Genomic DNA, 17,338 nt, shown 5'->3' on the forward strand with positions numbered 1-17,338 from the left:
TTTCACTGCATTTTTGTCAAATATAATACAATGCCACAAAATACTTTGCAGTTATTTATTATAGTATTTATAGTGAAGTTGGTTGATTAGTTATTACAATTTATTACTAGATATGTAAAATTATTGTTATTTCTAATCATATGCACATAGAATTTAGTTTGTCTTTAATTTCTTCAGGGCAGTGTATATTATTATGTACCAATTACTTTTATATAAATTGCTTCCCTAATCAAAAACTCTATCGCACGCCCCTGATCTCAGCGTAAATAATAATTCATAAAATAGCATTTTTATCATGACATTTCATAATTGGTGTCAGTTAAATTTCAAATGCCATTCCTTTAAGCTATAGTTTTCTAGAACAGCGGTACCGTCACGGGGCGGCGGATGACGTCATTAAAAAGTTGACTGTGTAAATCAATGGCGCTGTTTTCCTAGAGAGTGTTGACTGTGAGAGTAATGTCAAAGCAACGTACCGCCATTTGCAGGACGCCCGTCACAGCGGTACGAACTGTATTCGAATAGGTTTTCTTGCGAAGCAGTGAACTTTTTAGATGTCAAAATGAGTGCAAATGCGGTTTGAACTAGTGAAATTGACGAAATGTTTATTGATTTTGTAAGAAATCATGAAGATTTATTTAATGGAAAGGCAAATACTATGAAAAAGTCCAGTTAAAACAAAATTTGTGAAGAAATATCAAAACAATGCTTGAAATATGACCAAGTTGTTCGTGAACTACACACTTTTATTATTGACATTGCTTATAATGTACAAGGTTTATATTTCACAAGTGCATTTTATTTCCTGGCTATATCTATATCAAAGAAATGTTGGGAATGAGAAGGAATTTTCTCCGCATCCGCGCAATGAAGAGAAAACCACAGAAAACTCATTCGAGAGAAGCCGGACTATTGATAGACATCAGTAGGCCTTCCAGTAGAAGTTTCTTGGTTGATACTCCGTAGTAAAGTTTGACTGCCAATTCACAATAGTCAGTCAATTATTTTTCTAACTGATTAGAAAATATTTTGCTGTGGTAAAATAAATATAAAGAAACTTTTGTTTTATATTCATTTTACTATAATGAAAAACCACAAATGTAGTACTTCAAATAAAAATTTCATACTTTGTTGTGAGTTTGGTATTTTAATAATGGTGCAGTTCCATTTTTAAGCATTTCATGTATCTGTAAAGAAATACATGGCATATTTTGAAATGCTTTGCTGGTTTTCTTATTGATACATTTTCTTTTTTTATAACGTCAAGCGCCTTCTTAAAAGCTTCGTTTGGTCTTGTTCCTCTTTTTGTCTTTCATTCTCTAGGCTTGACCATTTTAAAAATCAGAAAACCAAAAGAAAGAAATTAATTTTCAATGGCATCTATCTCGAAGGTGTCAATTGTAACATGCTACTTTTGCTTTTCGCCACATTAAATTAAGATTAATGTTTATCTTAAACTACGACTGTAAACAATATTCAGAATGCCTACATACAATTAAAAACATATAATTGGACGGATACAAAACGGTAACTATGTTATGATTTTTTTACTTTGCTACACCAATAAATGATGTTGTCCAATAAACCCATTCTTTCTTGTTCCTTTAAATAATGAATGGATAAAAATGTAGAGCGATTGTTACATTCGACACCTGTTACTTTTGACACCACCTATATATTATGCAATTTTTAGGTGTTGGGTGGGGATGGGTCTTTTGATGTTTAGATAATTTGGATTTAGTGTAGAAATATTATTGCATTAGTTGTATTGAAGATTGGACTTATTTATGACCATGCTGGAGACCAACGCGTAGCAGCCCAGACTAATATGTTGATATTGGAATAGTATACCTACATGAACTGAGTTACAGGATAATAAAGCTAATATTATTATTCAGAAAATATTATAATAGGGAAATAAAATACATTCTATATTTATTCAAATTTTCTAGTAATGTGATGACCTGTAATTTTTCTTTTTGTCATAATATTTTTTATCTTTAAACTTTTCTCCAGAGTTTTTTGATTTCCTAGAAACATCATCATTATGTTTATAATATTTTTGACTTTTATATTTTTCATTATCAGGATAGTTTATAATCGATTCATGGTGTTGTTTTGCATGTCTTTCTTTTATAAATGAATTGTCTCTTGTGTGACTAGATTCTACATTTTCAAGATTTTTTTCTTTTTCTGAATACTGAGAATTTTTATCACCACTGTTATGAAACAATTCAGCAGGAGACGGCCTATTTAACTTTCGCTCGTTCATAATGTCAACATATGATGCCATCTGAAAATGAGAATGTAAAAATATATTACGTACCAAGCAATAATGAATTCAGTGGTCATTTTATTGGTCACAAATATAACTGCAAGCCATCCCTTATAATAATGATTATACTTTCTCCAGTAAAGAGCCTGAGCCATTCAACAACATGCCTTACACATTATATTTCATGTGCATACATATTAAATTTTATATATTGAAAAAATAAAGTAAACATACCTGATTCTCAATAACATCTCTAATTATTTCTGTATAAGTCTTGGATTTGGTTGATACTTTATACTTTGTCCTTCGTCTTTTCGAATCCCGAGTTTCAGCTAATTCTTCTATGTGTGATTTAGAGTTATCTAACTGCTGTGACACATTTTTTCTATGTATATAAAAAAAAATTATTAACATCTCATGTTGTTTCAAATACTATTATACAATTTGCTAACAGATGTAAATGGAACTTACAAAGTAAAGGTACTTTTATCACCATCCATTTGAAAAGGGGCCAGTGATACAACATAATCATACATTGCTCGGCGTTCATCTCTCGAAAAAGATGCATATATTCTATCAGCAGAAAGTGGTGTTAGTCGTTTATCATCCAAAGGATTTTGAATACCTTAAAAATAAATTATTATTAATAAGAGATTTTTATTGAGTTATTAAAAAAATTATAGTAATAGATGGAATACAATAAATGAGAGAACAGATAAAACTAAACAAACAACTGTTGATAATATGTCCCTAAAAGTAACTCATTATAAAAGTGAATGAATGTATGAAGAAAACCATAAACTAAAATGTCAATGAATGTATCTCTTATAAACGCGATCTTGCTATTTCCGTGATCGTTATAACCAAGTTCGACTGTAGGTCGTTTGAATTAAGTTTACTATAATGTTCTCTAACTACACCTTGAGAAGTAAAACCCTTCAAAAAGAACCTACTGCAATAGATTTTGAATAGTAATTTTGACTATACATATTAGGAAAGCCTTTTCAAAAATAATACACATACCATAAATAAAATTAGGATCATTTATTGATGCTTCTTTAAAAATCGATGATCGCAAAACTGGATCTGAAAAAGATTATTGCAATATGTTTATTATGAATGTATTCATAACATATATTTAACAATGAATTTTGATGGAAGGCTTACCAATAGTAATTGGGTTAGATGATATATTATCGGGCAAAAGAATATCTTTTTTGTTGTAACCTTCAGAATGTAATTTACATTGTTGGTGGTGTTTTTTCATATTTTCCTCTGACAAGAAATGTGAGCTATCGATAGAACACTGCACTTTTTTAGATAGCTAGAAAAACGTTATATGGTTATTACTGAAAATACAAATTAACTTGAAATGCAATATGTATTTTCAAATCGTTACCTGATATATGCGCCTTAAATTATCATTGCTCCATCCCAGAGACTGAAAAATTACTAGGTTTTCATTTTCCACTTCCTCAACAAATATTTTTATATCCTCTAGAGCTTTTATTCTGTTTTCTAAATCGATTTCCATTGTATATACAATAAACTAAGATTAACTCAAAAATGATCCCGAGTTTGGCTTCGGATTTCAGTCATTTCGGACGCTCTGTTCGGCGTTTACTCTGTTTTTTGACAGTTCATCGCAGGGTTGCCAGACTGGATCAAGCGAAAATAGGTAGATTCAGTAAAAAAATCGGTAGATTTGCGGGAATAAGGAGGGGAGGAGAGGGGAATAAAATAAATTTTACAGTTTTAAGACGCGATCTTCTAATTCATCTCAAGTTTCCGTTCGGCGGATGCTCCCGCTTTCTCTCAGTTAGCGAAGAGACGGACAGCTTCCGTCTATTCATACGTGTGAACGTGGAACTTGATTTTTCACAGCCTCCGAGATAATCAAATCTCATCTTAATTTTTCTCTCATCGCCATATTCAATTTTACCCCCCCGTGATAACATGTTATGATAATTTATTGTTTATTTTCTCACTTAGATTGCCATCTGTTGATTATTAAAAAAAAACTCTTTATCTATTGTACATAAATATATAATGAAGTATTTATTATTGAAATAAATTGTTTTGTATTGGTGAATGGTGATTCCCGGTTATTTACAAATATATAATGTGGTACGATAAATCACAAGCTATATTAGCCTAATTTTATCCGTGTCGTCGGGTGAAGGATAGAAGCTTCTGGAGCTATTCGCTAAACTTTAATTAATGCATAGTGATAAGAGCTTCGGCTTCACCTTCTTTCATATCAAAATGATAGAAATGTTTTTTTTTCAGTTAATTATCTGTTAACTGAAAAAAAATGCCCAGGAAAAAAAACTATTTTTCCGAGTCATTGACAGGTTTACAATACACAATACTTGAATTTCCACAGAACGGATATTAATATACATCATTTAATATGTTTTATAAAAATAATACATTTAACCGGTGTATCTTTGTGCATAAAAATAATTGCATACATAGGTAACTTAGTGTAATTTCATTTATATTTATGCCTTAAGCCCATGAAAAGTTTGTATGGTTACATAAAATACAGTATTGTTGAAATAGAAATGAAAATATCAACATTACCTCAAAGTAATAAAACGAGATTTACCTGTATTCTGGCCCAGTTTTGCAAGCCATAATCAATTTATTTTGGTGATTCATATATTATAGTCCTCCTGGTTTTAAATTGTTCATTTATCAAGCGTTTTCGACTATTTAAAGCAACAGCCTTAGGCGAAACGGCGCTTTAATTTTGTGTCAAATTTAATTTTGCCCTCTCCTCTCTCCTCCTCAATCCCCCGAATCTACCAAAATCCACCGATTTATTTTTCTGAATCTACCTATTTTCGCTTGATCCAGTCTGGCAACCCTGCATATGTCTTCTTCTTCTTCTTCGTTTTTTCATGGCCTTTTCACATCTCAACTTGGGTGTTCTGGCCAGTGTCGAGTAGTTTTGTTTTTTTTTACATATATACACATGTGTTAGTAATATAATATGTACAAGTTAGTATGTTAGTATTTAATATAATATATACATATAATAATAAAACATATTTACAGCTTTACACCATTTACAACTAGATATTTACATAGGATTTTAAATACACGTTTATTGGGTGGGGACAGGAGAGTTAGAATATGAATAGGGAATGGGATATTAATATCAGAGAGGTCGGATAGGAAATCAGGATAACAATCATTTATGGGGCATCCAAAAAAAATATGGTTTAAATCTTCCTCATCTAGCTGACATTCGCAAATGGCAGAGTCCCGGACATGGATTCTGAACAGGTGAGAACCATTGCAGCAGTGCCCAATGCGCATTCTGCATATGGAGGATGTCTCAAACTTGTTCAGAATCACTTTGGAAAACCAAGGCTTTTCTGTAACATTTGGTTTCAGTTGGAAAAGATGTTTACCCTTGGCTTGGGAAGAGGCTACCCAATATTCTTGCCATGTGCGAAGTTGCTTCTCCTTCGTCATAACAAGGAGATCACCTAGTGGTAGTAAATTACTATAGGCAGGATCCCCGGAGTGGACCGCCTCCTTTGCTAACGCGTCCACTTTTTCGTTACCGGGAATACCACAATGGCTAGGGATCCAGGACATAACAATACTCTTATTGGATGCCTCTGATATAGAAAGAAGAAATCGAGTTTCCACGCAGAGCTCATCCTCGGGATAAAAGGATGGAGGGGATTTGATTTTTTGTAAGGCACTCAAGGAATCCGACAGGATTAGGAACTTGCTATATTGTGAGCTTAAGGCGTATTTGACAGCTTCTCGGATTGCGATACATTCTGCGGTAAATACAGATGCATTCTTGTGCAATTTGTACAATCTTTGAAAGTTGTTGTCTTCACAATATATAGCCGCACCCGTATGGGTTGCCGAATCTGACCGAGATCCATCAGTGTAGATAATTTTCCAACCTATCCATCTTGACGACCGAATACGGTTGAATGTACACCGGCGCTGTAGGTGGCTTTCGACTCCGAATGTGAGTTCAATACTTGGGGCATAAATAGAAGTTTTAAATGGGAAACGATAAAGGGGAAGAAGGTCTTTAGGATAAATGTTAGATTCGAAAGATTTGTAAAAATGAAAACTGTTGACTAGTAAAGGGGGTGGTTTATGAAACCAAAAAGATGAGGATGTCACGCAGTCAGAGAGAAATTGTACCTTTTTGAGGAGCAGGTTGTTTTTTTGGATAGAGCATTTTAGAAGAAATCTATCCGCCAAGTATTGTCTTCTCATACCAAGTGGGGGATCACAAGCTTCTACTTGTAAAGCGTTAATTGGAGATGACTTCATGGCTCCGACGACTAGTCTCAGACTTTGGGATTGGATCCGGTCAAGTCTTTGGAGATTCTTTTTTGAACAAGGTTCTAAAAGGAACGAGGCATAATCTAGATGGCTCCGGATATACGCAGTATAAAAAAGTCTCTGTATAAAAGGGTGGCTCCCCCACCATACTCGCGAGACTGCTCTTAACGTATTCAATCCGGCTTGACACTTGTTTACTATATGATTTATGTATGAGTTCCATGTAAGATGAGTGTCCAGAATTACTCCCAGGAACTTAATCTGGGACGTAAAAGGTACTATCTCATCTCCGTGTTGAATTTTTATGGTTGGGATTTTTCGCTGTCTACAAAAGGTTATGGCATTACTTTTACCAGTCGATAGATCCAAGCCATGTTCCACTAACCAATTCCTGATGTTTCTCATACCTAAATTTAGAGTATTTTCTAGATTATTTGGGTCCTTCCCATATGTATACATGAAGAAGTCGTCCGCGTATTGAAGCAAACTTGTCTCTGAGGGAACAATTCCGCTTATGTCATGCGTATAGATATTGAAGAGAATCGGGCTCAGGACAGAACCCTGAGGTAGTCCCTTGCTCAACTCTCTCTCCACCACAGCATGACCGCGAACACTGATTTCTACCTTTCTGGAGAGAATCAAATTTGCTATAAAAGAAGTGAGTTTTCGCGGGATTCCAATTCGTAGCATTTTAGCTTCTAGAATATGGATAATAACATTGTCATATGCACCACTTATGTCCAGACAGACACCTATAAGAAATTCTTTCTTAGTAAGAGCGGCTCTGATATCAGATGTCAGAACCGACACGCTTTCAATAGTGCTCTTTCTTTTCCTGCATCCAAATTGAGACTCGGGGAGAGTTTTCGAGCTCTCCACAAACCAGTCCAAGCGTTGTCTCACCATATGTTCCGCCACTTTCAACAGTGTGGAGGAGAGGGCTATGGGGCGGTAGGAAGACCCAAAGTTTGGGTCTTTGTTGGGTTTAAGGATAGGGATAATGGATTGGGTTTTCCATGAAGGGGGGATGTTTCCTGATTCAAAGATCATGTTGATCAATGATAGGATGTAGGAGAGGGTAGGATCACTGTTATGTTGGATAAAACTATACAGTATACCGTCAATCCCTGGAGCTGAGTCTGTGAGCCGGGTCAGAATAGTCTTCAGTTCATCTAAACTGAAGCTATGATCTAACCAGCTTCTATTTGTAAACTGGTACCAATAGGGAGACTCATTCCAGTTATTTGCGGTCTGCGGGGCTAATTTGTTGGCGAACTCCTCAACCCACCCTAGGGTCTCAGGACGTCTCACTGGTGGAGTGAAAGAACCTCTAAATCGACGTATCATGCTCCAAACAGTTGATATAGGCACGTCTCGTGATAAAGAGCAACAGAAGTTTTTCCATCCTTGTCGTTTCTTGTCTCTTAAGAGGCGTTTTGTTTTAGCTTCAACCTGTTTAAAACTCAACAGGTTTTCTAGGCTCATGTTTAAGGAGTAAACTTTAGCTTGCTTTTTTCTTTTCAAAACTGCCTCCGCACATTCGCTATCCCACCATGGGGCAGGGGGGGGTTTACTTCTATTGCCTTTCTCCTTTACAGGGACATGTTTGTCTGCTGCTTCGACGATGCATGATGACAATGCTTCATAGCACTTCACTACATTCTCTTTCGTCGGGGTGGGCAGCTCGTTCACTTTAAGTTCAATGTCGTCAGAGAAGTATCTCCATTTAACTCTTTCTGTAATGTATCTCGGTCTTCGTCTTCCCCCAGGGGATAGGCCACTTTGGCAATATCTATGGCTGGATATGAGGCTGACTACTATAGGGTAATGATCACTACCAATAGTGTCATCCCTAATTGACCATTGCACAGATGGTGCCATTGCAGCGCTGGAGATGGTGAGATCCACTGCACTGGGTCGCTGATTTGGAAGCTGAAGGCGCGTCGCGGAGCCATCATTAAGGACACACATATTCAGATCATCCAAGAGATCAACAATATCTCTTCCTAACCTGTCGCATGTCGGAGCACCCCACAGGGCATGGTGAGCATTAAAGTCACCAAGGATAAGGAACGGAGGGGTCAATTTTTGAAACAAAGATAAAAGTATCGATTTTGAGGGTTTGTTGGTTGGGGAGATATACATGGAAAGGATGGTCAAGTCATTAACCTTTGCAGCTGTCACTTGGAAAGGACAGCCATCAGTCTTGACATTAATAGGGATAAAGGGAAGGGAGTTTTTGATGAGGAGGGCAGAGCCACCCTTCCCATCCTCACGATCATCTCGCAGACAGTGGAATCCCCGGAATCTAATAGTAGATCCCGGGACCATCCACGTCTCCGAAATGGCCGCAATTGAAATAGATTCTTCTTGCAATGTATGCAAGAGATCTTCTTTTTTATTTAAAATGCTATGGCTGTTCCACTGCAGAATCCTCATCTGAGGAGCCATGGTGGTGGTTAAGTAGGGAGGTTATATTTAGAAGTTGATAGGCGACGTTGGACGGTATTTGTGGATTGTTTTGAAGGATCGATACTAGAATACTCAATATGGTAGATATAATTGTATTGTTCGATGTTGGGACTGTGCTAGGAAAAGCATTCCCATTAGAACCAGATGGAAGTTGTCCATTCGGGAAATACAGAAGTGAAGGGTCATGATGAGGAACATTAGGTTTGGAAGGTAGTTTTTTTGACCTCGACTTCCTCTCTACTGATTTTTTGTAGGATATTGGCGCGGGGGGCGCGGGCATAACAACATTGACATTCGGTTTTGTCGTTTTAGAGACGATTTCTGCATAGGAAATCGTCGCTTTTCCGAACATTTTAGAAGCTTCAATATATGAAATGTTTCTGTCAGCCATCGTGTGTTTTATGTTTTGTTGCCTTTTAAGCTCAGGGCACAGCTTGCTGGTGGCAGAATGGTTACCAGAACAATTGAGGCATTTTATATCTTCAGCCGCCACCGTGCAGGATTCCCCATTGTGTGAGGAGCCACACTTGTAACAGCGCACAAGGGATCTACAGACAGTCTTTGTATGTCCGTACTTACAGCATTTAAAACACTGAATTGTCGGAAATACGTAGAGTTCTACGGAGAGGGACACATTGAAGATGGAAATGTGGGAAGGTAGAGATTTTGAGTCGAAGGTCAAAACCACCGTGCGGGAGGGTTTCCATTCGACTACGTCACCATTACTCGATCTGTAATTCAGTCGTCGAGCCTTGATTACTTTTCCGAATCCATGAGGTACCTCGGCATTCTCCACAATGTCCTGTTCAGACCAGTGCGAAGGGATGCCTTTGGTAACACCTTGTTTAGTTACTAGGAAAGTCGGAATGAAGACGTTATAATTATCTTTTTTAGCTATTTCTGATTTTACAAACGTATTGGCTTCGTTTGCCGTCTTAAACTCCACAGAAATACGGTTACGGCCGACGGACTTGATTCCGTTCCAGGCAGTCCGAATATTGTTTCTATGAAGAAATCGACCGAAGTCAATATCGTACAAGTTGGTTTGGGTGACGCCGTCTACTTGTACTTTTGTTACATGTACGATAAATGGAGCACGATCCATTCCATTGTACATGCGGGATTGGACTTTGGTAGGTGTGGTAATAGACGGTAAAGTGTTTGTGACCTCTGGAGTACCTGGGTTTGTAGAAGCAGAGGGTCGGGGGCTAGGTGTTTTGTGTGGGAGGGGGCGGTCTGACTCAGAACTCGATTTCCTCTCCGAATTTATAAGTTTGAGTTTTTTTGATTTAGGCCTTATTGTAACAAATTCGGCGGGATCTGGAACAGTGTCCATTGTACCGCACGACGAATCTGATTGAGATCCATCCAGTGGATCCGGAGGTTTCTCTTTATCGTTCATTTATAATAAAAAATAAAAAGGAAGAAAAGTACAAAATAAGTTGTAAAAACCAAAAAAAATTTTGGCTACACGTGTATGGAAAAAATAATTGTTACCTGGTTATTAGGTTTCGGGACAGGGAACGAAAACAAACACAAACTACTGAAAACACTTAATAATAGATAAAAATTTTATGTACACCACTCTTTTTTTAACCAAATTAGTTAATTATTTCGACTTTTTAAGGAAAAAACACAATAATTATTATCTAAGACAAACAAAAACGACCGCCACCACTGTTAGTCATAGACAATCTCCCGTTTGTTTTTCATTAACTCCCTGCATATGTCAAACGTTGTCGACATTTAGTCTGTGGTTGTAAATTATGAATTTATGAAATGAAGAAATGTGGTTATTTTATCAAATGAAGTGACTTAAGTAAACTAATATTTATTTGTTGTAACGCAAAATGTTTCAGTCATGCATGGCTTTTTTGAAGTAATATAAGAAGCGTCAGTATGTGGAACTAACAAGTTTCTCGAAAATTAAATAACCACATCGAAGATACTAGACCATCACTGCATAAGTCATTCAAGATGCAGAAGAGAATTTTGGAAATATTGGATTTGAAATTTTTAAAACTTAAAATATTGTAATAATCATCTTTAAAATTTGTAAATTTTGATATTGGTTTATCTATCTGACATATGAATGCTAGGTACACAGAAAACATCTTATCATGGATCTCCGAACTAATATGTGCATTTTGTTTGTGTTTGTTGGGTGTTGTGCTAATGTGATTGTCTTAGAAAAATTGACAAACAATATAAATGGAGTTGCAAACCTCATAACATTTCTTCAATTTATATTTATATCTGTAGAAGGATTTATTTTTACCTCTAAATGTGGAACCAAAAAGTCGAGAATTCCAATTAGAGACTGTTCCGTTTTAGTGCTACTATTTTTCATATCAAGTGTATGCAATAATTTCGCTTATAATTTTAATGTACCCACCACTCTTCACATTATCATTAAATCTGGATCTCTAATTACAAACATGATAGTTGGGGTAGTGATGGGCCGAAGACACTATGCAAAAGAAAAGTACGTATCTGTAGCCTTAGTTACAATCGGTATAATTATTTGCACTATTTCATCCACCAACAGTCTCAACGATCCTTCCGTCAGTAATAATATTCAAGTCATATGGTGGAGTGTCGGAATCACTCTATTGACTTTAGCTCTTGTCTTGGGTGCATTTATGGGATTATTGCAAGAAGACCTTTATAATAAATGTGGTAAACATCCTAAAGACGTTCTTTACTATACCCATATTTTACCACTTCCGTTGTTTCTGTTTTTGTATAATGATTTAATGACTGCTGTAAGTAACTGTAAGAATTACGAATCTATCCAATTTCCGCATGTTGGAAATGTATCAGCTGCATGGTTTTTGCTTTTTTTAAATGTCTTTACACAATATATATGTATTAGATCAGTTTATATTTTGACTTCAGAATGTACATCATTGACAGTAACCCTTGTCCTTACATTGCGCAAATTTTTGTCTTTAATTATGTCTGTAATTCTGTTTGACAATATATTTACTCTGAGTCATTGGTTTGGAACTGTATTTGTATTCTGCGGAACGTGCATGTACTCTGATTTATTTAAATTTAAATTTCTTGGCACCTCAATAAGACAGGCTTAAATATCACTACTCCATGATTGCGTTTATTAGTCCTATTAGTACGTAGGGTTTTTAATTATGTATAATCTTTGTTTTATGTCCTATACTTTAAAAAAAATATATCGTCATCATCATTCCCCTTTCCCCACTTAATGGTGCATAGCACACTCCATCATTGGTACACCAATCACACCTTATCTTGAAAAATTTTTGTTACATGAAGGTAAGATGGACTTAGGGTGCCAGTCCAGGGATTATGAAATATGAAAAAAAAGATTCTTTAATTCAATACATTCTTAATATTATTTTAGATAGGTACTGAACAATTTTATTTGTATTAATACTAAAATTTTAAATAATTGAATCATTCTGTTCAATTTTAAAGCCGCGATATCACCTAAACGGACCAAGCGCTTTAGGTATTTAACATACTTTTAAATTCGCTCCGGCTAAGTATGACACAACGTTGGGAAGCTTGGAGCAAACACTGCAGAATTGCATGGGGGTAAATTTGACTTTCTTGGACATACAAAGATAAATGTTTTTTTAATGTATAAAATCACAAATAAATATTTTTTAAAAAGTTATAAAGAATTTGTTTTATGATAGAACAAAAATTTACTTTGATGTCGTTATAATGCATTTAGAATATTTTTTAACTTATTTTGTCTGGGATTATGAAATGATTTTGTTATAAAATGTCTGCAATAGGCACAAAGATTTACATAGAAAAGGCATTTTTGTGTTTTTACGTAAGTTCCTTCATTTATTTCTCATGGGATTAAGAAAATTTCAATTCGAGATTTTAATCAATGCATACCTTAGATATTTACCTGACTATCCATATAGAATTTACAATACAATCATCAGTAATATTGGTTCTAACTTGGTTATGGCGAAGTGATGTTTCTGTGACCTGACCCTTCTTTATTTATGTTTAATTCTTTGTTATTCACTATCTCATTATTATATATTTTTATCACCGAGATGATTGTCATCTTTTATTAAGACATAGATGGGGTGGGGGTTTTTTTTTTCATTGCTTTATTCAATAAAATATATACATTATTACAATATAATTATGTTATAAAGAAAACAAAGTATTAACACATATTTTGTCCCGATAAACTATTCAATAATAGTTTGTCATCGGGTGCTCAGACATTACGAGTAGTTTTAATTAATAATCAAATAAAAGTGTACAGACATAATACTGTATACATATAAAATAATGAACATATACCTATTATTTTATTTTTTAATGTTTTAGATTAATGCTAACGAAGAAGTTTATTGTTCAGTAGAGGGGATTTTTTGTTTTGTATTTTAGTTTTAATTTTTTAAGAAATATTTATCTTTTAAATTTTTTATTAATATGTTATATATTTTGTAAGTTATTTCCACTTTGTTATATTAAAATTAAATATGTTTTGTTTTACATGATAGAACTATACTAGCCATTTTACTAAAATAAAATTTATTGTTATTATTTTAAAACAATGGCTTTAGCTTTGGTTCTGTCACAGTGAACTTTTTGAGATAGTGGGAAATCTGAATATAGAAAGCCATTTAATTTAATGCCGCAAACGGTACTCAAATAACTGTGGCTTACGACGCAATACAAATTATCACTATGCTAAGTTTTTCAGAAGTCATTAACACATTTGTATCCAGGTTTCTTACCATTGTGTTCCGAGTTCACTTAAACTTACAATTAACATTACAAATTTAGCCTTTTGTATGTTTTTCATCGACTTTTCTCACACATTTTCTGTACTTCTTATTTTCTAGCCACAATTTTTAAAAATTAGGTATAAACTTATTTTTCTACTTTGTTTTCAATTCTCCATGTTCCAGTATGTTAATTAAACACTACTTCTATTAAAAAATACATTCCCAAAACATGAAGGAAGATAATATCGATTAAACAGTAAAGTTGATTAGCAAACACAAAACATATAATACCTTGCGCAATTATTACGAAGCACTGAGTTATTATTCGTAACGATAGTGGTGCACACACCCCCTGCTCTTTTCTAATGTCTTTCACTCATTCGTACCATACGAGACAAACGTACTTGGCCGCACAGTCAGTGTCATTCGCATCGCGGACAATCTGCTAGTAGTCGAGCTGCGAAAGCCAGCAGTCACTGACATGACAGACAGCTCTCGCTCTCACCGCTTGGTCTGACCCGGAGATATATCATATTAGTCGGATATGCACCATACAGAGTGGTGGTAGCCCTAGGCACTTATAGCACTAACCCCTAGATATATTCATATATAATATGGGCTGTGATAAATTGTATCTTGAAGCATGTTTTAAGAAATGTGTGAAAAAACTATAAAAATATACTTCATATTTTATAACATAATTCATAACAATTTAGTAATTGACTGTGAAATATGTATTATTTTGATGACTGAAATAGATTTATTGCAAATCTGGATTACAATCTCATTACTTATAAATTATTAGATTCACCAAATTGGTCAAAAGCATGGTAATTTGATTAGTTACTAAACTCTAAAAATGATTGTTTGAAGTTACATTATATCCGCAATATTAAAAAATGGTTTACAAATTTATATTAAAATAAATAGCCCGCTATGGATAAATATATTTATTTATGATCTTGCATTTTAAGGACTTGTTACCAATAAAATAATTTGATTACTTTTATGATTTGTTTTTGTATGAATAAAAAAATATTTTATTTTATGATTGTTTTTATTTATACACAATTATTATTTAACTTGCATATTATGTACATGTATAATATAATATACATATATTACTATCCATTATTTAGTCCTAATTTTGAAATGGCTAATTATGTGATTCATAATACTTTAGACCAGCGTTTCCCAACCGCCGGTCCGTTGAGATTTTCTGGCGGTCTGCAGAAATACTCGTCGCCCATTTTCAAATTCCTGTACTAAAAAAGGCGTAATTTGCTATTTCTATACCTGTTACAATATAATATTAAAAACCAATAAACAAAATACTACATTCATAAATGTTTTTGTACCTGCGTTACCGGTCTGCAAAATTTTTCTCCTATTTTCACCGGTCTGCAGGCTTAAAAAGATCGGAAAACGCTGCTCAAAACTTTGAGCCATATCCAAAGGAGAGTTCATTTGGTATGCAACAATGTTGATTTATTTAATACAAATAAAGGTATTAGGCTCTCCGCCCACTAGGCAGACCAGCTGCGGCAGCCAATACTACATATGACGGCTTATTGGGTACCGCACACTAGGCAGCCAAGAATTCCTGGCTGCGGCAGCCATTAGAACGCACTCGATTGCACGGCAGCCAACCGGCTGCCCGCAGCCAGAACGAGACAAAGCGAATGTATGTGGCTGCCTCAGTCTCCGGGCACTTTTCGTAGCAGCCAGAAAAATTCTCCACTTACTTGCCAGAATGCCAAATGTACATTTTATAAACCGCCTAGCTCGAGTCAGTTGGTAGTTATAGATTCTTTTCTTGTTGGTTAAACTCCTTTCTCCATAAGGACGCATTAAATTTTCAGATAAACCAAAAGCCTCGTCTCCCACAATGAAGTATGGCATTGGTACTACATTATTTAATGTGGGGCTTTTTTCCGGTACCCGTAATTGCATATTGACGAGTTTTTCCTGCAAAATTGATTGCTTATAAATAGATGAGTTACTACATTTTCCATATGCTCCAATGTCAATATAAATAAACTTGTAATTCGCATCGCATACAGCAAGTAAAATTATAGAAAAATAATTTTTATCATTGAAGTGAAGTGAGCCTAAATTACTAGGTTTTCTTATTCTTATGTGCTTCCCATCTATAGCACAAATACAATTGGGATAATTTGAATTTTTATTAAAACACCGTGCTATCTCAATCCATCTTTCTTCATTTAATTCTGGAAACGCCATTTGTCTCCAGCAAACTTGGTTTATGATATTTCGGAATGTAGTATGTCCAATCCGAAATTATGATTCAAATCTGCCATAGAACATCCTGTAGCCAAATATCTGTAACAAATTATTCTTTTTCGGGTAAATCTCTACAGCAAAAGTGGAAGAACATCAGGACGAGTTTCAGCTGGGAGTTAAAATGAAAACCAGGTGCTTAAAGTGGATCAGCAGCTTCGCGTAAGAGCCCTTACGTAAATTTTAACTAACTGCAGTTTCTTAGGGAAACTGTTGTAAATAATACAACTGAAGGGATGAAGTAGTTGTAAATGAGGGCGGCAGCGATCAAATTTCTTCACCTATTGCCAAAAAGAAGAAAAAAGTTGGCGATGAAAGTTTGGTTGACGTATTAAAGCAAAGTATTGCGATGAGATAACATTATGAAATGAACCAGGAATCTGACTCAGCGAGGCTTTTTCTGCTTTCATTGCTAGAAGATTTTAAAAAGATTCCTGACCATTGTAAGCTTTCTACAAAAATTGGAGTTAATTGATGTTATAAAAAGAGCACAAATGACTCCACTGGAACCATGCCACTCTGAATATGGTCTATATTCTACGCCTCGCCAAGGCTATTCCGATTATGAACCATCACATCGCCGTAGATATACACAACAAAAGAATTATGGGCCAGAAGCTTCGGGCAGTGGACAATATCGCCAACCTAATCTGAGATACCCAACACAGCCAAATTATGGGCCAGAAACCTCGGCCAGTGGGCAAAGTCGCCGTGGATATGATCCGATATATTTTGATGAAGTGTTATCACCCACTGACACAACTTCATCAGATATAACGCAGAATTCTGAAATACTCAATCTGTTTCAGGAATCAGCTCAATATTGTTTATTGAAAAATACCTGATAATTATTTTACCTTAATAAATATTACTAAAAATAAACATAATATTTTTTTTAACATAGAACTTCTCAGAATTTGCAAATCTTTTATTCGAAAATAATCACAATTTTAACAAAGATACCGACCGGGTTGAAAGTTTTAAATATTGAATATAGATTACTGAAATTTGATAATTTAGAGATTCTTGAGATAAGAAAAGTCTATCAATAATGATTGTAAAATAATAAACCAATAAATAAGTAATATTTCCTACAGTCCACTCTTGAATTTAAAAATTCGTCGTAAATTCCCTCCAATTTCATCCCTTGCTCATGAAAAATAGACCTGACCACATGTACTTACAGACTACCATTGTTTCAACAGACACACTTTCT

General features: G+C 34.9%; 1 protein-coding gene and 1 pseudogene across 1 annotated transcript; one reads left to right on the forward strand and one right to left on the reverse strand.

Annotated features, from left to right (window-relative positions):
• Positions 1–1,244: 1,244 nt before the first annotated feature.
• On the reverse strand, positions 1,245–4,200 carry LOC148285779 (U11/U12 small nuclear ribonucleoprotein 48 kDa protein-like). The gene is made up of 6 exons (XM_088228377.1): positions 3,675–4,200; positions 3,443–3,599; positions 3,299–3,361; positions 2,747–2,900; positions 2,510–2,660; positions 1,245–2,293 (listed from the first exon to the last, which is right to left on the reverse strand). The coding sequence occupies exons 1-6, from the start codon at positions 3,807–3,809 to the stop codon at positions 1,949–1,951; spliced, it is 1,005 nt and encodes a 334-aa protein (XP_088084503.1). The 5' UTR covers positions 3,810–4,200; the 3' UTR covers positions 1,245–1,948.
• Positions 4,201–15,709: 11,509 nt separating this feature from the next.
• On the forward strand, positions 15,710–16,597 carry LOC148285780 (uncharacterized; annotated as a pseudogene).
• Positions 16,598–17,338: the final 741 nt, after the last annotated feature.

This window comes from Micrasema longulum, unplaced genomic scaffold (genome assembly GCF_059751315.1).
Source record: "Micrasema longulum isolate JH-2025_06_02 unplaced genomic scaffold, ASM5975131v1 h1tg000007l, whole genome shotgun sequence".
Taxonomy (NCBI): domain Eukaryota; kingdom Metazoa; phylum Arthropoda; class Insecta; order Trichoptera; family Brachycentridae; genus Micrasema; species Micrasema longulum.

Excerpts from the sequence above, each read along its gene's own strand:
- LOC148285779 (XM_088228377.1), bottom strand. The coding sequence starts at position 3,809 with ATGGAAATCGATTTAGAAAACAGAATAAAAGCTCTAGAGGATATAAAA. Across the intron at positions 2,661-2,746 it reads GATAAAAGTACCTTTACTTT|AAAAAATGTGTCACAGCAGT; the intron begins GTAAGTTCCATT and ends TTATATACATAG. Across the intron at positions 2,294-2,509 it reads GAGATGTTATTGAGAATCAG|ATGGCATCATATGTTGACAT; the intron begins GTATGTTTACTT and ends TCTCATTTTCAG.